The 23,473-nt window shown below is 39.7% G+C and overlaps 1 protein-coding gene across 1 annotated transcript in view; it reads right to left on the bottom strand.

Annotated features, from left to right (window-relative positions):
• Positions 1-300: 300 nt before the first annotated feature.
• The window catches only part of COL21A1 (collagen type XXI alpha 1 chain), a 124,991-nt gene continuing 101,818 nt past the window's right edge, over positions 301-23,473 (bottom strand). Inside the window, exons 20-30 of the mRNA XM_054197217.1 lie at positions 17,542-17,595; positions 16,148-16,201; positions 15,551-15,622; positions 11,049-11,084; positions 10,308-10,352; positions 8,125-8,157; positions 4,422-4,568; positions 4,278-4,332; positions 3,808-4,008; positions 2,451-2,528; positions 301-1,722 (exon numbers count right to left, since the gene is read on the bottom strand). Of these exons, the coding sequence (XP_054053192.1) occupies positions 1,535-1,722; positions 2,451-2,528; positions 3,808-4,008; positions 4,278-4,332; positions 4,422-4,568; positions 8,125-8,157; positions 10,308-10,352; positions 11,049-11,084; positions 15,551-15,622; positions 16,148-16,201; positions 17,542-17,595 (963 nt within the window). The 3' untranslated portion in view covers positions 301-1,534. The remainder of the gene's footprint in view (positions 1,723-2,450; positions 2,529-3,807; positions 4,009-4,277; positions 4,333-4,421; positions 4,569-8,124; positions 8,158-10,307; positions 10,353-11,048; positions 11,085-15,550; positions 15,623-16,147; positions 16,202-17,541; positions 17,596-23,473) is intronic.

Below are 23,473 nucleotides of genomic sequence, written 5' to 3'. Positions count from 1 at the left end.
CACTGCAAACACCCTTCTGCAGGCCACAGCCCTGGTCGGGCAGCAGCCACTGGGCCCAGTGCCGCTGGCCACTCTGCCACTCCCTGCCCCGTACGCAGCAGGAGCCCAGTGGAAAGGTGATGCTCCCAGGGACGGTGCTTTATCCAGAGGAAATGGAAGGACAATGGGGAAAAAAGGCACAGCTGTAAGGTGGAACAATCCCTCCATGTATTACAGGCATCACTCTTTTCTTTGACACAGGACACAAGTGACTTTTGCAATCGCTCATCAAACTACCACCAGTTCTTTACAAAATTTTATTTTACCTTGAATGTCAAGCATATCAACAATCTTTGATAGTAGGACAACAGAAAAACAACACATCAGAAAAAGCCACTTATAAAGCGTCGATTAAGTTCAATACAAGACTCTGCCTTAATTTAAGAAACAGATTTTAAATTCTCCTGGGAACTGTGCCTTTGCTCTTTATGTAAAAGCCCGCAATACACCTCATTAGCAAAGCATACAATCAAAATTACACATAGCTTGCTTAAAATGAAAAAGGAAACAGCGTAACAAACATTGGAGCTAGTCAGCCAGCAGTTAGACCTTTCTCCTTGTAAACCTGCATCTTCAGTTTAGCAACTGCAGTCCTTGGGGAGAAACAGCAAAGGGTATATAACTTAATTTACGCAGAACTGTTATGTTGGAGTTGTGCAAACATTTTTTTAATTATTTTTTTTTTTTATCAAATCGTAGCTACAAGCCAGCGATAGCAGTTTTTTGTTCTTTTTTATTTTTAATACTATTTTCATTATCACCCACATGGAACCTTTTGACCTTTGGAGGCTGACAGTACCATCTTTAATAAAAGACACTTGATATAATGGTACTTGGCCCTTCTTGAACCAGTAGTTCTACTCTTGCATTTCACCTTGGTTTTAAGCAAAGAGTTGCATGGCAAAATAGGTGATATTACTTCCATAGTAAGTCCAGATATTTAGCTTAATTTATAAAAATCTGATATATGCTTTCACTCACAGAACACTTGGAGCTATGACATATGAAATGTACACAAGCCAATGAGATTCACACACATATGAAGTCAAAGCCAGCCACATTCTTTCAAAATCAAATACTGTATATGTTGTCTGCATGTGAAAAATGTCACAGTAATTTATACCTGACCTATACCATTTCAGGCCTAATCCTGCTCCCAGTGCCATCTCCAGCAATTCTGCAAAGGACTTCAGTGGTAACAGGAGTATGATAGGACACTTAAATACTAAATATCAAATATTATAGTTAATTTTATTCCTATTAAAACTGATGATCTCTTTAAAAACACTTGAGATTCAATTGATGCAAGTTATAAAAAAATTATTGGAGTTTCTTTTTTAAAGGAATGTGTAAACCTTTGGGATCATTATATATTTTTAGTTTTAGAAGTACTTTTGTTCCTGCATATGGGATTATTGCTGGTCACCTTCCTGAGACTTGAAAGACCATAAAAGACAAGCACCATACCTATTCCTCTAAATTATTGTATCACAAATTAATAATTTGGTCCCTTTCTAAACGGATCTCTCCCCACAATTACACTAAAACATAGCGATGGGTCACAAATTCCAGGAGGTCCAACCGGTCCTGGAATTCCAGGACTGCCACGATCTCCATCTTTACCAGGCTGCCCACGCTCTCCAGGACGTCCTTCCTTACTCATACCTGGCGGACCTTCAGGACCTTAACGACACACATGCAATAAAGAAATACATTACAGAGTATTTTTATTAAAATGAAAAGAAGAGCAAGTGTGGACCCACAAACCCCCTGCTCTTTGGTGAAGTATACAGATTAAGAAAACTTTATTTTCTAAAAAAGGCACTTCTTGTCATAAACTGCAACATGATACCTTACTGAGGTTTTTTTTTTAAAGCATGTAGAAAACACTTGAAATAAAAATACCTTTTCTAAGGAAATATAAGAAGTCTACTTTAGCACGCTGATATACTTTATCATATAATCTGGAACCACCGTGGCGTGAATCAGAATCCCCCTTTATCTATTAGTTTCTATGGCTTTGGATCAGGCCCTAATATCTTTTCGACTCAACTTTGCATTTTGCAAGAAAACACTACTTTTAGGAAGAACATCTTCCTTCACTAAGCAATGCTTACAAGCCACATGTCAGGGCTCAGTTTTCAGATAATGGCTGACTTCAAGATCCATCTATCAAGAAACAGCAGTCTCCGGTACCAATCTCTACAAGACCTGTCTTATATTAAATATTGTATTATATGACAATTTAAAAGGCATGCAAGAGACAGGCATTAGCCATAAACCATATATTGTAATTACGATGTGTAAAAACTATCTAAATTTTTTCAAATTATATCAACATTTTTTCTAAACCACATTCTTTTGGAAATTAATAGCATGCACTGAATCTGCACAGCTGAACCACCCCTCACCTGGAGGTCCTGGAGGGCCTTGGATCCCAGGAACCCCAATTCCTTGATTGCCTTTTGCGCCATTTTTCCCTGGCAGTCCTGTGGATTAACAAACATATGTATATCTTTGTACACTAAGAATATTTTCACCCAATGAATTAGGAAGTCAGCATTTGATAATTCTTATTGAATAAAAAAATGTAATAGTTTAAAAGCAAATAATGGGATGTAAAATAAGCATTTCCTTGTAACCTGTACAGTATAACTGTGTTCTAAATTATCATAATTTCTACTGAATTAAGAGCTGATGTAGCACCTGTTAAGCAGACAGCCACTATCAGCAGAGGGAATACATGATGGGCAATTAAGAAATTTGCTGTCATTGCCTTTCCATTGTCAAATTTTTTAAGAAATTGTATGAAAGAAGCGTAAGGTATTCACCACAGTCCCTGTGGAATAAAAAATATATAGACAATCTTCCACAACATATGGCAAAATTAAGTCTCCACCAAAGAAATACTGAGAGGGGCAAAATAATGTGCTCTCTTACACTAGTACAACCCAATAAATTCAGTTTCTTCATAGAAACAGGTATCCCATTTTTCCAACTCTTACGCAATAGGCAGAACTGTTAGTGTGGAAACTCAGGGGCTGCTGGGACCAGTTACCAAATTATGGACTTCTCCCAGTCTTTTGGTCTAGTTCCAGACTATATATGCATACTTAACTTAAAGTCTGCAAATACATCACAGAAATCAGTTGGAATATTCAGATGGATGAGTTACCTGAAAGCATAAACCTTAGCTCGCCTAAAAAGAAATCAGAATGTTTAAGAAAAGCATAAAGAAAGGAGTAAAAATCCTTATGAGATAAAAAGAAAGAAAGGAGAAAAACCCAGGAAATCAGAGGGAGTATAAAAGTTGTTGCATGCCAAAAATCAGCCTATAGGGTAGCAAATAGTAAATAGCCAGTGAATAAATACTGTTCTTTAAAATAGCAGAAACAAAGAAGTTTGGAAGAAAAGAAACTGGAAAACATGGAAATACACTACAATCCATGGCTAAGCATATTTGATCTAAAAGAAATTAATCTAACTGCAGTTTAAAACATTTACATGAGACTAAGGATTCTCTAAGAAGATCAAAACAAAGTTTGACTATAGTAGAACTGAACACTAGCTATCTTGTTGCGTTCTTCTATTTTCTCTTCTTCTGACATGCGTTCTTTGTAAGAGGTGAAACATTTACATTACACCATGTCATCAATTACACTTTGCGATACAAACCCAGCTATTCCCTTGCTCCACCCTGCACTAATCCCCTTCGAAACTGAAAACAGTCATAAAGGCCATTAACACTGTGACACATTCACACAGTACCTCTTGTCCCACGAGCCCCAGGACGACCTGGGATGCCTGTCAGGCCCGGAATGCCATCACTTCCTGGTAAACCAGGAAATCCTCTTGGACCTTCAGGGCCTCTTGGACCCGGTGGTCCTGGAAGTCCCGGGGAAGCACTTTGGGATTGACAGTGGTTACAGTTTTGTAGCCTTCCACTCTGGAGGATGGCAGGCAACTGGGCTGTGAAAATTCAAACAAAAAATTGCTCAGTGTTGTAACAATAAAATATAAAAATATTGCCCCCTAGCCACCAATACAACAGTAGTTTCCTCTCTTTAGAGAATATGATGCCTTTAGAAAACAAAATAGTAAAGTACGCAACCTGCAGGAAAACAAATGATAAATCAGCAATATTGATCTTACTTTCAAGAAAGCATCTTTATAATTATCAGGAAACTTCTTCAGCAATTTAAACAAGGAAAGAACAGTAAAAAGGCTTTGAAACTTACTTCTCAGCACATCTGAACACACCTGTCGAATGAATTCTTCTGAAAATTCTCGTGCCTGAATTGAACAGAGAACAGTTAAAAAGAACAGAGAGCATGCATTTGTTTGGGTATCCAAAATAACAAGTTTTGAGGTCCTATACATACAGGTTTTCCATCTGATCCAGGTGGTCCTGGGGGTCCTCTGTCTCCTGGCTGACCTCTGAGACCAGGAGGTCCAACCAAACCCTGGATACCAGATTCTCCTTTTTGTCCATTGATGCCTCGAATACCTGGATCTCCTTTCTCACCTTTCTGCAATGAAAACCAATGAAAAGCGATTCATATCTTCACAGACCATTTGGAAGCTAGGTAGCATCAAGCAAATATATTCTGAGAAAATCTTCATTGATGACCTTCATAAAACGAATATAAGTTGTCACTGGAAATTAACTTGATACTTATGAGATCTATTTTACTAAAATGTACTGAAGTTTTCAGATTCTTTAGTACAATTATTTACCAAAAATAACTAGAAATAAATTACCATTATGGTTTTTTAACCTTAAAGACCCATTTTACTCACTAATTAATATAAAACAAAAGTTTTCATTATTAACATATAGAAGGAAAGGCTTTATTCACCTTTCATGAGAATTACATCATTTGTTACAGAACATTAAAATCGTTAGAAGGCTGGAAAAATTAGAAGTGAAATTCTGGCATCACTGAAGTTCTTGGCAAGCTTACTATAATAATCAAGGTTTTACCCTACGCCTGTAGTGTATAAGACAAAGGAAAAAAATAGTTTTATTTCAGGTAGGGTTTTCTTGGTTTTTTCTGACTTCATTTAGTCTCCATATGATTGATAACAACTGTAGTCCATTTACTTCACTGGAAAATGTTAAAATAATACTGGCAAATATTTTGATCTATCTTCATTAAAGCAATGCTTCTTCTATGCGTGAAATTACCTACTGCAATAGTTCATGTGGAACTCCTTCCCTATGCTGGAGCCAACGAAAAATCAGTACAATGTAATTTGATATGTGCCTAAGATTAAAGTTAGTATAGTATGTTTGCTCCCTGATGAGTTTTTTCCTTCCATTTTTGCACAGCTTCTGCATAATGCTATCAGGTGCTTCAAAATTTTCTTTCGCCCTTTCCAGCTATTTTACATGGTATTATGGAAACAAAGCAGCAGGATTACTATATACGACAAAACTTACTGGAGCAAATAATGCAAGTTTAAGAAGCACTTAGGCATACAGTCTTCATAGACTTATACTGAATTTTAAATTATGGTATTTATATTACTTTGTATCATTCTATATAGTACTTATCAAAATTCTTTATATCAGAAAAATGCAAAGCTTTCTGGCATGGTCTGAATTAGTAACAACGCCCAGAGTTCTCCACATGAATAATTACAGGGTAGCAAGCTTCAAATTCAGTATGGGATCACTCAGTTTTATGCAGATAGCTAGCCACTAAAATAAGGCAGGTAGTTTTTCCTCTTAAAAAAACAGAGAAATGAGAGAAAATGCGGCAGATGTCAGTCAAGTGCCTGTGAGTACTGCTGGAAAGATGGGCCACCAGTAAGAGGCCATGCATGAAGTGAAGAGCAGTCCATGCCCTCTTCCCACTACAAAAGTTATACACTAATTCAGAACTGACTTTTTCCGAGGTTGTAATTGTATTTGATTTTCTTGATACTGTCAACTTGAATGTTGTAGTCATAGAGAACTGATACTCTTAGTTACACCATGAACATTTGTACTTCTTCATTTCTACTACATAATTACCTTTTTTTTTTTTTTCATTTAACAGGGTCAGGAAGGCTCAGAGATAAATATATGGAGCATATGTAGCTGCCTTGGGCTATATTAGAAGCTATACGTGCTGGGATGTGGAAATCATGCTGTTCTTGTAGCTACAAGTTATTTGTTTTGGTTTTAATTACTTCTACAACTATGGACTATGTTTACATAAAAGACATCTGACTCACAAGTTGATTTATTTGGGCTAAATGTTAAAGGGGCTAGAAATCATTAAGAACCAGTGAAATATTGTGAAAATGGCATCTATTGTAGAAAAACATTACAGGCAAGAAGCCAGTATAAAAACACCAGAGCAAAATGTTGGAAGCATCAGCACAACTTGCCACAAAGTAAATGAAACTGCTGAGGGAACATTTTCTGCAGTATATCTTGGTCTCGTAATACTCAGCCACATCGCATGTGTGGCCTTGTTTGTTGACCCTTGCTATTGGCAAAGAAAAGAAAAGAAAAGGAAGAGAGCTCAATAAATGCTGAGAATTACAGACTGAAGAAACTTCTTATTGAGGAGTCAGAGTCTAACAAAAGACAACATATTTTATAAAAACAGAAAATAAACTAATTTTATAGGTCTGATAAGTAAACACAATGACATCACTGTATCTTAGTGTATAGTAAGAATATTACTAAAAGGATTTTTCAGAAGAAATATATTATTACCATGATTGTCAGTATTTAAAGAGGCTAGTTCAATAGTATACAAGGAATCTTTTACCAATTTTGGCAATGATTTCGCAAAACACCTATAAGCCAGACAGTAATTTTAAGTATTTCATAGAACACAGCAGCATATAGGGCAATTTATATGTTTAAATGCATAAAATTATTTAATGATCAGAACTGAGCTTCCAATATTCCAATGTTACTGATATGCAACAATGCTTTAATGAAAAAGGGTCGAACAAAGACATCGCTGAATAAAGTTGAAGGAGAATTATATTAATGGGACAGCGTGTACCCTAGTTTCACTAAATATTGGAATAAATAAAAAATAACTAATAAAGTGAATCTTTTAAATACCAATTTTTAAACAACATGTTTAAAGATTAACAGATCTGGCCATAAATATATCTACATTAGCCAAACACAACAAAAATAAAGAAAAAGATGGGACTTCTAAACAGATCCTGGAGAGCAACAAGTGCAGTTTCTGACAGACCAAGAGCAGTCCAAACAGGCTTCCCCTTATGCCCCTCAGCTCAGGCTGAGTTGAATTATTCCTGTATAAATTTAGTAGTAGACAGAAAGAATTCTGCCCTGCATTTCCTGAATCAGCCTCAAAGACAGAATCCTCTCTGAAAAATATCTTTGTAAAGGTTTCACGATACTCCTTTTCACTAGCTTTGAAATGAAGGCATACAAAGAAATCTCACTGGTGAAGATTGAAACGCACAAGACAAATAGTTCAGCTGTGGAAGTCCTTACCACAGACTTTTATGAAAGCTGAATGTACAGTATATCAGCACAATTCAAAATGAATTAGACAAATTCAAGATTGACATTAAATGCAATGATCTTGATCTCTAGCTTAAATCCTCCTCCTTTGTTGACTGCCCAAAAGAGTGAAGGTATACAAGGACCTTCTTTGTGTATCTTGTTCTTTAGTTTTGGATCCTGCCCTTCTATTATTGGCTGCTGCTAAACAATATGGATCATTTTGTTCAAGCATTCTGTATTCTTTTATGAATATATTTTTATTTTTCAATTAACCTAGAATCTCTAGATTTTTTTTTTCTTTAATTTTTTGCTTCTTCAACCAGCTCCTTCTCATTTTGTTTGTTTAATTCTCTTATATACTTGGCTTTAATTATTTTTTTAATCTTTCATTTAATGAAATACGTATTTCACTATGTCACTTTTTAATTAATACCTCTTTCTATTCTCTGATATTTCTCAATTTACTTTTTTTCTGTTGCTTATAGAGATGTGAGTACAGAAATAAGACTGTAAACACACATTTTACAGACTACATAATTTGCAGAAAAAAAGGGAATAATTTTGTAATACTATATTTGTTATTATAAAATACTTACCTCTCCACGTTCTCCACTCAATCCTTCTACTCCCTTTAGGAATTAATATGAAAAAAAAAAAAAAATCAAAAAAACGAGGTGAGACAAATTACTTGGAATCAAAAACTAATATTTTTGTCTTTTGTTTTCAATAATTAATTACAAATGCCAATTACAAATGACAATTTGTACAATAAAATAAACTGCATATAGGGATGAAAAATGTATATCATGGTGAATTAACACTTTGGTAATACCTTTAATACCATATACCAAAAGGATAAATTGGGAATATATCATACATATTCTAAACAAATAGACATCATATAGACATATAGACAAAACCTTATTCACTCTACAAAAGAAAAAAGAAATAAAATTTTGTGTTCTAGCAAAAGAAAACTCCTGATTCCACCTTCTTAATACTGTCTTACTAGACAGAAATCGAGTTCAGAGCCTTTAAAATACAAACTCAGTTTGTAAGCCAGATTTTGCATGTTGGCAAATGGTTTTGGCGTCATTTCTGCCAAATGGTTCAAAGGTGTTATTGATCATTAAGTTCCACGGCAAGATGACAGCTCAACGCAGGCTTTTTCACTTTTCTGATGTACTCTTATGGACAAGGGAATCTTTATTGTATTTTTGAGAAGTCCTGGAGGGTTGAGAAACCTTGGAAGGACCTAGTGCTGTCTACCAGAAGTATCTGAACAACTGATTTTTTGGTTGCTGACCAAACTAGATAACACGGGAAACAATTTCGGACCAAGCCTGTGTTATCTTTTTCAGCTTTCTACAAAAAAAAAAAAAAAAAAAAAAAAACCAACACCAAAAAAACCCAAACAAACAAAAGAGAAAAAAGAAGCAAGCAACAGGAATTCAGTTCCATCACACTGTCTGAAAAACAAAAAGATTTTATTTCACTATTGCTTTGTTTTACCTTATAATTAAAATAGTACATACATGAAAAATGTATTCATTATTTGCAAAATGACAAACCAGAAAGTTTAACTTGTAAAATGTTAGAATAGGACATTACATTTAGCTGAAACAAATGATCAGCCTTTTAATTTAAACTACTTCTTTCCGAAATATCTGCTCAGCTTTACTACCAGACTCCTGGCAACCTACACACCCCTGAAAGTGACAAAACTAGGCTAACATACAATCTAGATCTCCTGGCCATGCTCAACTGCTCCTTCAACATGCCCATCAGCTCCTTCTGGCTAGACAGGCAGCTGTATCAATGTCGTAATTCTGAAAAAAGCAACTGGGACTTCCTTCCAAGTCTAGTTTTAGATATGTACCTCTAACAAATACTTCTCTGTTTAGACACAACATAGATTATGTAGTTAACAAGTATTTATAAATATTAACAGTTATTTTCTGTGGTATAACAAGATAGCCAACTATGACACAATCAGAATACATTGGCCCAGAGTTAAAGAGAAACAACCGGATCTCACTGATTTACAGCTGAAACAGGAAACATCTGTAATTTAAGAGTACAGAAAATGTCAATAATGACTCCTAGCATAGTCTAGGAGATAATGAACTACATGAAAGTGTAGTACAGTACATGCAAAATCTTAACATCTCAAGCATCCCTCTTACAACCTTTACGCAAAAGCCACTTTGTGCTGTTATCTGTTATTGTTTCATGAAAATTTTCCATAATTAAGGATTTAATAAAATAATATAGTGAAATATACTTCGGGTCTGTTTCTCAAGATATGATATCCCAGAACCACAGAAACATGTAGGTGGGAAGGGACCTCCATGGGCTCAACTTCCTTTTCAGAACAGAACCAGCTAGAGCAAGCTGCTCAACGCCCTGTCCAGACAGGTTTGGTCACAATCTCTGTGAGTAGCCTGCTCCAGTATTTGACCACCCTCAAAGCAAAATGCTTTTCCCGTATATCAAATTGGGACTTCCCGCGTTCCAACTCGTGACCATTTCCTCTCATCCTGCCACTGTGCACACCCGAGAAAAGTGTGGCTCCATCTTCTCTATGCGTTGTATTTGTTATTTTAAAAATAAAAAGGTTGTTTAAGAGGTAATTTATATAACTATGTAATCACATTATACATAAATATATTTCACCCGATGCAAAGAACTCTCCATGTTGATGGAAGTAACCTTAAGAAACAAATATGAATTATGGCTCTCTTGAACTAACAGTACCTGTACCTGATTTTAACAGTACCTGTAAGCCTGGATTTCCTTGTCTTCCTTTTTCTCCTTTCAGTCCCTTCAAAAAAGCAGCACCTTTTCTTAAAATAAACATTTATCTGGGAGACACAATTAAACTATCAAAAATAACACAAAGAGATAAACCCTAAAATCTCATCCTAAACGAGGCCAAATCAATCTGCAAAGTTCAAGGGTTCAGACCAGAAACTGTGTAGAAGGATACAATTTCTACTCTGAACACAGAGGAGCCAAGTTAGGATCTGAGCAGTGACGTGGTACTCTTCTTTTTCTTGTAGGTATTTCCATGACTTCTAGATAACAAGGAGGAAAATCCCACTTGTTATAATATAGCAGGTAGGCAGAGGCCAGGTGGTGTTACCTTGACTACGAGCGTTTATGTGACCCTGCAGTGCCTGGGGCAGGCAGGGACAGAACCCACTGCAGGACAGGGCTGGGTCATGTCCCAGGGCCCTGGGGCAGCAGCACAACCCATGTCCCTGAGCCTGCACTATTTCTAGGACCACACGTCTCTGCACCAGGTGTCAATAGACCTCTCAGCCCCAGAAACGCAGATGGAAATTCATATTGGGCATAGTGGACAGTTTTCCTTGAAGAACAGTTAGGGCTCAGTGCTGCTGTTTTCCGAGCAAACCTTCTGTGGAGCTTAATCTTAGAAAAAAGCTCCAGAATTAACACCTAAGACTTGTATTAATAGTGTTGCAAGATAATTTAATTAGAAACAAAGTTAATATACCTGGAGACCACTTTCACCTTGGTTTCCTTTGTCCCCCTGTAAAATATGAGAAGAAAAGTCTTCTCTGTAACATGATTCATCTCAAAGTCATGTAGTCTGTGTTTTAATTTAACACAGTAAATACAAGAGAAGCATCTAATAGCTTTTATTTATACTGAAAACAAATCACTTTATCCCCATGTACAGAAACTGACAAAAGTACAGAACGTTATACTAAGAAGGGAATCTGTCACAGAAATAAATACCAAAAAGGAAAGCGGATACTCATATACCAAGTTAAAATTTAAAAATACAACATAATGAGGTGGCAAACCCAGCAGCATTTTATCCACTCAGTGCATGGGAGTGGAGAGGATGCACGCAGGGAGAAGGGCGGTATTTCTGATGGCTTAAATTTCATCTGAATGCTGACCACTAAGTATGCTTGCCTTCACCCAGAGAGAACAGAGTAAATAATTTCTGTAGCACTTACTGAAAACCAATTGAATTGCAGAAGTTACACATGACACATCAAAGAAGATAATATTTTTTTAATGGGAAAAAAAATACTTAAAATTTAATCAGAATTGTGTAAGAACTAAGTTCCACTTCCACTCACTCCTTTTAACTTTCATTGAAGTGTTTACAGTAAGTAAACATTAGTGGGGTGACTGGTAATCAGATGGTGCAAATGGTTCTTGAAAAGCAGTTATCTAGGTTTATCAAGTTGTCTGAACACCATCTAATTGACAATGGAGAGAAAGAGGCACCTCTTGAAAACCATTCATGCAGAGGTATAAAATAAGTACTCCCAGAACATGCCTATCTCTCTTCATTGATTAAAAAGGAAACTTAAAGTTATGGGAGGTGGCTCCTGCCCTACCTCTGACCTCTTAAATCAGTGTGTCTCTGTCCAAACAGACACGAACCAAAATAATGGTCCGAGAACATAGCAACTCATGAAACAAAAGACAGATCTGCAGGGTGTGTGCAAAACTGCACTTAATAAAGAAAAGAATTAGGATGGAATTTTTTGGATCTGTTTTGCCAATTTTCTTGTAAGAGCCAAACATGTGTGTGTTTGGTTGTTTTTTTGAAAAAGAGAACATTTAGTTAAATGCTAAACAGTAGCAAAGAGGAGATTTTGGCTATGGCAAATATTTTCCTCATCAAAAATCACAGAACATAAGAGGGTATTTATGCCAGCGTATTTGGTTGTATTGTACTTGAATGTAAAATATTTGGTTTGATTTCAAGTTTTAAAATAAGCTATAGCTGAAAGATTTCACTTCTACTGTCAGATGCCCAAACTGTACTGTTTTTCCTGAATAATTCAAGAGTTTGTCATACTTATGACTTGTAACTCCAGTTAACCAGCAATATATATTCTGACTTGCATCTTCATGTAAAATGAATAATGACTTTTGCAAAATCATCTTCAGTTTAAAATCTGGAGAGGTTCCATAAATTTTAACAAAATCTCCCTTCTTAAAATCAGTATTACTGTCTTGGATACATGTACCTTACATGACCCTTAGATATTAAAACTGAATATATGGTGATAATGAAACTAATTGAACTATTGTTATGACACTAAATCAAATCAAGACACTGTTCCATTGGGCTACAGTATGTTTTGAAAGACTTAAGCCAGGAAATCTTTGTCCTTATGCATTTGGTTCCATTATCCCATTTAGATGAGATAACCTCATCTAAATTTGGATCATTCTCTAGCCTCCATTGACTAGGGAACTTGCTTCAGTTGTCTCAACATAGGCACTCAGGATGCTTAGAGCAACCCAAGGCATCCCCATATGTGTCTACTCACATCTGAAAAACTCCAGCATACCTAAGACATCCATACACGGCTGGCATATACAACACCGGACATACAGTAAACCTGTGCCCTTCTGGAGCAGAAGCTGAAGTCAAATGGAATACCTCTGCATGGGATTTTCATAAAACTTTAAATATAACACCACCCTTAGTGGTTCTTTACCCTTCAACTTCTCTTTCCACAGTGAAGTACCTGATTCAACTCTATTTCTGTAATGCCTTTATATGAAGGGCTTCATCCTTCAAAAGGTGGTCTTCTGCATTGCTGGTAATATTACATAGACGCATTATCATATTTTACTAACTGCTTATTTCTATCTGACACCTTACCTGAGCTTCCTCTGCTTTTACAGGATTTCCTGTTTATTCTGAAATCTGTCATTTAAATACGTAATGGAGGAATCTTTGCATAGTTGAGGCTTCAACATTTCCCAGGAAACATTGCCAGATTTCCAACACAAGTGTCAGATACATTACCTAAGCACACTTAAGTTATTTTTATATAATCTTTTTCTAGATATTCAAATTTGAAGTTATTATTAAATCCGTTCAAATATAATTTTAAAAATGAGCTGTTATTCATTTAATTGTGTTAATTTAATTAATTTAAAAGCAATATTAAATGCTTAAATTTAAAATTTACATTTAAGTATTAAATTTGGGCTGATAGCAAATATAGCAACATTTTTAGCATTGATAACTGGTTGCTTGAATAAATATCTAGTTTGAATAGCTGCAGGTAAAGCTTGTTAGTTATAGTAAACTATATTCTAAGGAAACCAGTCTATCTTTTACATGACATCAGATCACTTACACTGCTCCAAAGAAATAGTATAACATTAAAGTAAGGTTTATACTCGAATATGCAAATTAAGAAACTCACTATAAAAAAAAAAAAATCTTTGTCATATTTTCCCATAAAAATACAATAAAATAATGAAAGTAACAGCGGTACTCATTATCTTGCAAAGCAGTGAAACATTTGACTTTCAGGATGCACATATGATTGCTTTAGAAGTCTCCAGAATAAAGAAACCTTAATTAAATTTTAGACTAAAAATGTAATGGATACAAGTTAGAGCTTCCGTTACAATTAGAATTAATTGATTTACACCAATGGAACTAATTTGACTTCAACCACTTTTGAACCATGAGAGCTGACAGGTGTTCAACCCTGAAATTCTACTGAAATCATGACATTGAAGATAACAGTGACTATTTTTTCCCCAGCTGTTTCAAATAAACATGTACTGTTTCTTTCACATAAATTTGCCTAATAGCCTATTTAAAATATAAATTCTTGGTCTTTCTTGGTAGAGTTACTAGACGGTAGGTGCTGTCCTGAAAAAACATAATCTAGAAAACACAACTCTGTTAAGTTCTTTGTAGTTACCCACGTGGCACAAAAAACAATGATTTTCAATTACTTCTAAATTTCAGGTTCTTAAATTCCATTCTATAGACAAAGCACAGCTAATTTTTCCTCAAGAGACTCAGTTCACGCTCCTGTGAGTCCTGTGAGTTGTAGTAAGATAAAGGTAAGTCAGTATTTTAAAACAAGAAATATTCCAGGGGTTTTCCAGCTTCCAGTCAAACAGGAAGTTCTGCCTTATTGTCTGAGACAAAATTGAGAGGTTTCAACCACACAGGAGATTTGCAGCAGAATGCTGTCATCTTATAGAAGAAAATCTCTAGGAAAGCATCTAACGTAATGTCAATTACAGCTTTAAGTTATGCAAAAAGCCATGTGCTTGAATTTCAAAACATATCAAAGAACAATATTGCCTATAATCTTTTCCACCTGGGACTCCTTAAAGGCATGTGACTGTCAGAAAATCCTACATACCTACACTTTTAAGGATGACTATCCACATACGCCAAACAGCAATATGAAATTTTACTATGCGTTCACAAAACAGTTCTTCATCAATCAAGAATTTCAGCACAAGCACATCTATAGCAGTGTTTGATAGATGTACGGCTGCACCAAGAGATGGTGAGATCCTTGAAGGCATGATCTTTATGAGAACTCAGTATGCAAGAGGAATAAACATAGGTTCACCTGAAAAGAAGAAATAATTTTCAACCTGTACAGAAGTAGGATCCATCTAACCTAACCTAATTTCAACATTTAATATAGTTAATTGTCTAGGTTTCAGCTACAGTCAAAGAAAGGAAGAGATGTGAATTAACAGCTCCCCAAGGAACTCAGACTCTCTCAGCTGAATACAGAGAGAACCCAGGCGGCTTGTTTAGATCAGATGATAACTCCTAATGGCTAAGGCTAATTGAGCTGAATCTCTCCCAGCTGCCGAGGGTTAATTGCTCCACAAAAGACTTTGTACAATAGACTTTAGAGATGTAGCACTTGCTATAACATTAAGTAAATACAGGATCATACCATTATGCGCTACAATTCATAGTGGAAATTTCATTGATACCTATATCGTAGCATTTTACGCTAACAGCTTCTCCATTTTGGTCATTCTCTCCTACCCGTGAAAAATTATTGTTTTTTCAAGCATGGGCCTTCCAAAAATTATTGTTTTTCTAAAGAATGGGCCTTTCAATGTTCTCTAATAATAATGATGTATTTAGAAAAAGGATTTCCTTTAGTAATGATCATTTATATGAAAAGTACTTCCAATAAAAGATGCAGTAAATGTAGAACTGGAAAAAACACTTACCTTTATACCCTGGGTACCAGGAATGCCTGGGTAGCCTGGTTCACCTGGAGCACCTGGTACTCCTAGTTCCCCCTGAGTAATACAATAGCTTTGTGTTAGTCAAGCGCTGTGTGTAAAATATATATATATTGCATGTTTTCTTGAGGTCACGTGATATGCTTTAGCTGTGATATTTTGCAATTTTATAACTGCGGATGACTGAAATGTCTGGAGAATTTATGAACGGATGCTGAATACAGAGAAGCCACAAAAGGGACTCCTAATAACCTCAGTTTTCCAGTATCTGTCTTTTTTAACTGCCTTTTAATAGAGTTGATGTCAATTTTTCAAAATTACACAAATAAAACTATCTGAAGTAATGGCAATGTTTTCAGGTTTGAACTTAATGAACAGCTGACTTACATTGCCTAAAATCTAGTATAAAATTAGTAAGAACAAGCCATCAAATGGATTCTGATGCAATTTTATGTTAACTACCATTTTATTTTGAAACAAACTGCCTTGTAACTAATCATGGAAAATCATGGAAGATCAGTAAATCATGGAAAAGTAAATCAATCCCTTCTTTAACTAGAATACTTCCAGGTTCATATTTACCTTGGCTCCTGATGATCCTGGTTTGCCCTGTATTCCAGGTTCGCCTTTCTCACCCTATATAACAATATAAGAGTGCGGCTGATACATCAGTATGTTTTGTCACATGTGGTACGACCAGCAAACATGAACAGACACTGCTGGGAAACTGGCACTTAAAAATAGGCACAGGTAGTGACTGAAACGCTGAAGTTCTGCTCCCGTACAGAAAACCTGAATTTTTTACTTTGTCTGAGGAAAGATGAGGTACTGATGACAAAATGGGACCTGCCAGCCTCTGCTCCCCTGTCCCTTCCCCACCTGCCTGATTTCCCTTGCCCAGTCGTACCATGTTGGTGTGTACTGACTTCACATTTCCACCACATTATTTAATAAAATTCTGAGAAACCTCAGATTGAGGCTCAAATTGAGACAAAATATTTACTTCTGGTTTTACTTATGTTTTGGTTGTTATTGTAGCCTCTGAATTAGACATATATTCAGCGCGAGGATTTTCATTAAAATCTAAGAATTATTGATTACTTCATAATGTTCTGTAATTATGAACTTACTAAGAATGATTTTGTAAGGATCAGCTTATATTTGGAATGAGATAAATATGCAAAACAAAAGCATTTTTCACAAATTAAACTAAAGCTAATTAATTTTTAGTCATTTCATAGGTATTCAATCTTCTTGACCCTAGCAAACATTGAGCACTTTAAAAAATGCTACCTTCAGTATACAATTTTAAATAAATACATATCTGCTTTTGGATATAAAATAATGTATGGGTGGAAATGGATCTAAATGTAAATACAAAGTTCAGGAAATGGATTCTATATTCCTAAATTTTCTCTAGGACATACAATTCAGTGCTTACTGGCCAAAACTCATCTTGGATTAAATTAAAAGGTTACATTAACAGATCTGAATTTATAGTAATCTGTTTTAGTTTCTGAGAGCATGGGTCAAATTAATTCTTGCTGTAGCTGCAGTGCAATCAATAAAGTTACATCTGAAATAAATTTGGCTCCTTGGGTGGAAAAAGCAGCACGTAACGCTATTTAACACAACCAAAATATAAATAAATTTAACATGGGCAGAAAGTTCTGATGTATACTGAGAATTATCTGGCTCCCAGCATTGCAGAACATTTTCCAGGACTGCGAAGCTGAAATAAAGTCTCATGACCACTTCTGCAATTGTTCCAAACCTCATGGGATGACAGGCACCATTTACTGAGCTATATTAAGCTCTCTTGAGACTGAACTATCATATAAGGTAATATAGGGAAAATCATACAGCTACTCACCAATATTCAACATACCAAAAAATTAGCTGCAAAATCCTGGAGTTTTGTGATCTATAAGGCAGTCATTTATCAAAGTCATAAGCAAATTAACATAAACACTTACCTTAGGCCCAGGAGCTCCGGGTAGACCAAATGAGCCTTCTGGTCCCATCAAACCCTATTTATTTGTGGAAAAGGCAGAGACATTTCTGCACTAAGCTAATGGCTTCAGTATAGTGTATTAGTATTATTAGTATTAGTATTCTATTTGTATAGTGAAATAAATAGGACAGGAAATATAATGTCTTTCATCTTATTACTATGCAGTCTGTAGCTCTGATACACAGTGGATTATTTAGACCTTCTATGGCCTAAGTGTCCTGGTTCCGGTGGGGATAGGGTTAACTTTTCCTGGTATTCCATGCCATGTGAGCCACGCCCACCCTGAGCTGCCGGGGGAGGGGGCAGGAAGTTGCCGCTTAAAAGCGGGCTGGGGCGGCCCGGGTCCGGCCGGCGAGCGGTGAGCGGCGGGGGGAGCGGCGGTTCCGTAATCGCGTTTGTATATTCCCCTATCCGTGTTGTTGTTGTTGTTTGCCTGTTCCCTTTGCTGTTCTGTTAAACTGCCTTTGTCTCAACCCAAGAGTCTTGCCTTTTCTTACGATTCTTCCTGTGTTTGGAAGGCACGAGCGAGCGACACGTGGTTCTTTGTTGCCGTCTGAGGCTAAACCACGGCAGTCCTTTTGGCGCCCAACGTGGGGCTCGAAGGGTTGAGATAACGACAGAATCCAACTAGAACGTGGAAAAAACGGTTTTGGTTTTTTTTTTTTTGTATGCCTTTATTTTATTAGGTAAGTAGTCACTGGTCATCATGTTGCTTGGTTTGTTCTCATGGCTGTGTTACATAAATTCCTATATGGCTTATGTACTCCCTGCGATGCTGTTTACCATGTCTGGAACAGGGATGAGGATTATCATTCTGCTGTCCTGTGCGATATCTGTTTATGATATGATAACATCACTGTTCAGACGGCTATTTTGGGGTGTTTATGCGGTTTTGCTGTCCTGTCCGTACATTGGACACCGTCTCTCAGAATTTGTTAATAATTTCCCCAGCCCTTTTGCCTCCCTTTTCTCCTTCGGGTCAGGTATGACAGCTTTTGAGAATTTTGAATATCCTTGGGATACTCAAACTAGCGTGTTCGTAGTGCTATGTCTCCTGAATACGTTCCAGGTCTTGTTTTGGGTTAAGCGACTATTTAAGACTACCACCCGGAGATCTGCTCCGAGGCTGGATAGTCAGGGGTGGCATGGCATGTGGGAGAGCATGGGCAGGTACCTAGAGAACTACTCACCTCCAATGGTCTGGGACTTCACCCCTGAACAATTACAGGACCCTGATAAAGTGGTAGAATATTTGAAGGGAAAATGCTGTGGCTATTCTAGAGAGGCACAACTCACCGCGCTGTGCTGGGCCCTGGCCAGTATCTACCAGGCACTGCTCAGAATTATGCAGCACCCTCAAGGGGAAGAGATGGAAACCAGACCTGCGGCGGCCCCTGTGGCTGCTGCAGCCCCTGCTGCAGCCCCTGCGGCGGCCCCTGTGGCTGCTGCAGCCCCTGCTGCAGCCCCTGCGGCGGCCCCTGTGGCTGCTGCAGCCCCTGCTGCAGCCCCTGCGGCGGCCCCTGTGGCTGCTGCAGCCCCTGCTGCAGCCCCTGCGGCGGCCCCTGTGGCTGCTGCAGCCCCTGCTGCAGCCCCTGCGGCGGCCCCTGCAGCTACTGCAATCCTTGCGGCGGCCCCTGCGGCTGCTGCAGCCCCTGCGGCGGCCCCTGCAGCTACTGCAATCCTTGCGACAGACACTGCGGCTACTGCAATCCTTGCGACAGACACTGCGGCTACTGCAACCCCCGTGGTAGCCACTGCCACTGAACCAGGGAACCAACCCATGCCAGTATCAGTTGCCCCCATACAGAAGAAGAAGTACACAAAGAAATCAGTTCGCTTAGTAAGAGATGATGATGAACCAGGGCCATCACGAGAGCAGGAGGAAGAGGCAGAACCAGAGATAATTACTCGATCCCTATCCTTGAGTGAGCTGCGGGATATGCGAAAAGATTTTAGCCGACTTTCAGGCGAGCACATTGTCACCTGGCTGCTCCGGTGCTGGGATAATGGGGCCAGTAGCCTGGAATTAGAGGGTAGGGAGGCCAGGCAGCTGGGATCCCTGTCTAGGGAAGGCGGCATTGACAAGGCGATCGGGAAAAAGACCCAAGCCCTCAGCCTCTGGAAACGACTCCTGTTAGGCGTGAGGGAGAGGTACCCCTTCAGCGAGGATGTTGTATGTCAGCCAAGCAAGTGGACTACCATGGAAAGAGGTATCCAGTACCTGAGAGAATTAGCCGTGCGGGAGATGATTTATTATGACTTGGACAATGCAGACTTACCCACAGACCCTGATGAGGTGCGATGCACAAGGCCCATGTGGCGGAAGTTTGTACGGAGCGCACCATCGTCATATGCCAACTCCCTGGCAGTAATGGAATGGAAAGGTGAAGAGGGACCAACGGTGGATGAGGTAGCTGGCCGGCTCCGGCGATATGAAGAAAGTCTCTCTTCCCCCCTTGTCTCAGCTGTGGAGAAACTGTCGCGGAAGGTCCAGCAACTTGAAGAGAATATGTCCTACTCCCCACCTGCACGGGCCAGCATCTCAGCTATTAGAAGCAGGCATTTCCCCACTCAAGAGAGAGAGTACAGAGGGTACACACCACGAGGCACCCTGTGGTTCTACCTGCGGGACCACGGAGAGGACATGAGGAAGTGGGACGGACAACCTACTTCGATCCTGCGGACACGGGTACAGGAGTTGCAAGGAAGGACAACCACAAAAGGGGATCCCTCCAGGAAAAGTGCCGCCCCAGTTTCCAGTGGGCCGTTCCCCAGACAAAGCAGAAGGCTTGATCTTGCTTCTGATCCTCTTGAAGGAACTTCCAAGTCATTTATGCAAGAAGTGAGTAATGGATACTATGACCAGTATTAGGGGGGCCCTGCCTCCGGCCAGGTGGAGGAAAGGGATAACCGGGTTTATTGGACGGTGTGGATTCGATGGCCTGGCACATCAGACCCACAGGAGTATAAAGCTCTAGTGGACACGGGTGCGCAGTGTACTTTAATACCATCAAGCTATAGAGGGGCAGAACCCATTTGTATTTCTGGGGTGACAGGGGGATCCCAAGAGTTGACTGTACTGGAGGCGGAAGTGAGCCTAACTGGGAATGAGTGGCAAAAGCATCCCATTGTGACTGGCCCAGAGGCTCCATGCATCCTTGGTATAGATTACCTCAGAAGAGGGTATTTTAAGGACCCAAAAGGGTACCGCTGGGCCTTTGGCATAGCTGCTTTGGAGACAGAGGAAGTTAAACAGTTGTCTGCCTTGCCTGGTCTCTCAGAGGATTCTTCTGTTGTGGGGTTGTTGAGGGTCAAAGAACAACAGGTGCCGATTGCTACCACAACGGTGCATCGGCGGCAGTATCGCACTAACCGAGACTCTCTGATTCCCATCCATGAGCTGATTCGTCAACTAGAGGTTCAAGGAGTGATCAGCAAGACTCGCTCACCCTTTAACAGTCCCATATGGCCGGTGCGAAAATCTAATGGAGAGTGGAGGCTAACTGTAGACTATCGTGGTCTGAATGAAGTCACGCCACCGCTGAGTGCTGCTGTGCCGGACATGCTAGAACTCCAGTACGAACTGGAGTCCAAGGCAGCCAAGTGGTATGCCACGATTGATATAGCGAATGCATTTTTCTCAATCCCTTTGGCAGCAGAGTGCAGGCCACAGTTTGCTTTCACTTGGAGGGGCATCCAATACACCTGGAATCGACTGCCCCAGGGGTGGAAACACAGCCCCACCATTTGCCATGGACTGATCCAGACTGCACTGGAACAGGGTGAAGCTCCAGAACATCTGCAGTACATTGATGACATCATTGTATGGGGAAACACAGCAGAAGAAGTTTTTGAGAAAGGGAGTAAAATAGTCCAAATCCTTCTGAACGCTGGTTTTGCTATAAAGCGAAGTAAGGTCAAGGGACCTGCGCAGGAGATCCAGTTTTTAGGAATAAAATGGCAAGATGGACGCCGTCAGATTCCAATGGATGTGATCAACAAAATAGCAGCTATGTCTCCACCAACTAGTAAAAAGGAAACACAGGCTTTCTTAGGTATTGTGGGTTTTTGGAGAATGCATATCCCAGATTACAGTCAAATTGTAAGCCCTCTGTATCAAGTAACCCGGAAGAAGAATGATTTTAAATGGGGTCCTGAGCAACGACAAGCTTTTGAACAAATCAAACAGGAAATAGTCCATGCAGTGGCCCTGGGGCCAGTCCGGGCAGGACAAGATGTTAAAAATGTGCTCTACACCGCAGCCGGGGAGAACGGCCCTACCTGGAGCCTCTGGCAGAAAGCACCAGGGGAGACTCGAGGTCGACCCCTAGGGTTTTGGAGTCGTGGATACAGAGGATCCGAAGCCCGCTACACTCCAACAGAAAAAGAGATATTGGCAGCATATGAAGGGGTTCGAGCTGCTTCGGAAGTGGTTGGTACAGAAGCACAGCTCCTCTTAGCACCTCGACTGCCGGTGCTGGGTTGGATGTTCAAAGAAAGGGTCCCCACCACACATCATGCAACCGATGCTACATGGAGTAAGTGGATTGCACTGATCACGCAGCGAACTCGAATGGGAAACCCCAGTCGCCCGGGAATTCTGGAAGTGATCATGGACTGGCCAGAAGGCAAGGATTTCGGAATGTCACTAGAGGAGGAGGTGACGCGTGCAGAAGAGGCCCCACCATATAATAAACTGCCAGAAAATGAGAAGAAATATGCCCTGTTCACTGATGGGTCCTGCCGTATTGTGGGAAAGCATCGAAAGTGGAAGGCTGCTGTGTGGAGTCCTACACGACGGGTTGCAGAAGCCAGTGAGGGACAGGGTGAATCGAGCCAGTTTGCAGAGGTGAAGGCTATTCAGCTGGCTTTGGACATTGCTGAGCGAGAAAAATGGCCAGTACTTTATCTCTACACTGACTCATGGATGGTGGCAAATGCTCTGTGGGGATGGTTACAGCAGTGGAAGCAGGGCAACTGGCAGCGCAGAGGCAAACCCATCTGGGCTGCTGACCTATGGCAAGATATTGCTGCCCGGATAGAGAATCTGGTTGTGAAAGTACGCCATGTAGATGCCCACGTACCAAAGAATCGGGCCACGGAGGAACATCAGAACAACCAGCAGGTGGATCGGGCCGCTAGGATTGAAGTGGCTCAGGTGGATCTGGACTGGCAACATAAGGGTGAACTATTCATAGCTCGGTGGGCCCATGACTCCTCAGGCCATCAAGGGAGAGATGCGACATATAGATGGGCTCGTGACCGAGGGGTGGACTTGACCATGGACACTATTGCACAGGTCATCCATGAATGTGAGACATGCGCTGCGATCAAACAAGCCAAGCGTTTGAAGCCTCTTTGGTATGGAGGGCGATGGCTGAAATACAAATATGGGGAGGCCTGGCAGATTGATTATATCACGCTGCCACAAACCCGTCAAGGCAAGCGCTATGTGCTCACAATGGTGGAAGCAACCACTGGATGGCTGGAAACATACCCTGTGCCCCATGCCACTGCCCGGAACACTATCCTGGGCCTTGAAAAGCAAGTCCTGTGGCGACATGGTACCCCAGAGAGAATTGAGTCGGACAATGGGACTCATTTCCGAAACAGCCTCATAGACACCTGGGCCAAAGAGCATGGTATCGAGTGGGTGTATCACATCCCCTATCACGCCCCAGCCTCTGGGAAGATAGAACGATACAATGGACTGTTAAAAACTACACTGAGAGCAATGGGTGGTGGGACTTTCAAACACTGGGATACGCATTTAGCAAAAGCTACCTGGCTAGTTAACACCAGGGGATCTAACAATCGGGCTGGCCCTGCCCAATCAAAACTTCCACGTACTGTAGAAGGGGATAAAGTCCCCGTAGTGCACATGAAGAATATGC

The sequence above is a fragment of the Rissa tridactyla genome, chromosome 3 (genome assembly GCF_028500815.1).
Source record: "Rissa tridactyla isolate bRisTri1 chromosome 3, bRisTri1.patW.cur.20221130, whole genome shotgun sequence".
NCBI classification, from domain to species: Eukaryota; Metazoa; Chordata; class Aves; order Charadriiformes; family Laridae; genus Rissa; species Rissa tridactyla.
Note: the sequence above shows the minus strand (reverse complement) of the source record. Positions and strands in the feature narration are given on the sequence as shown.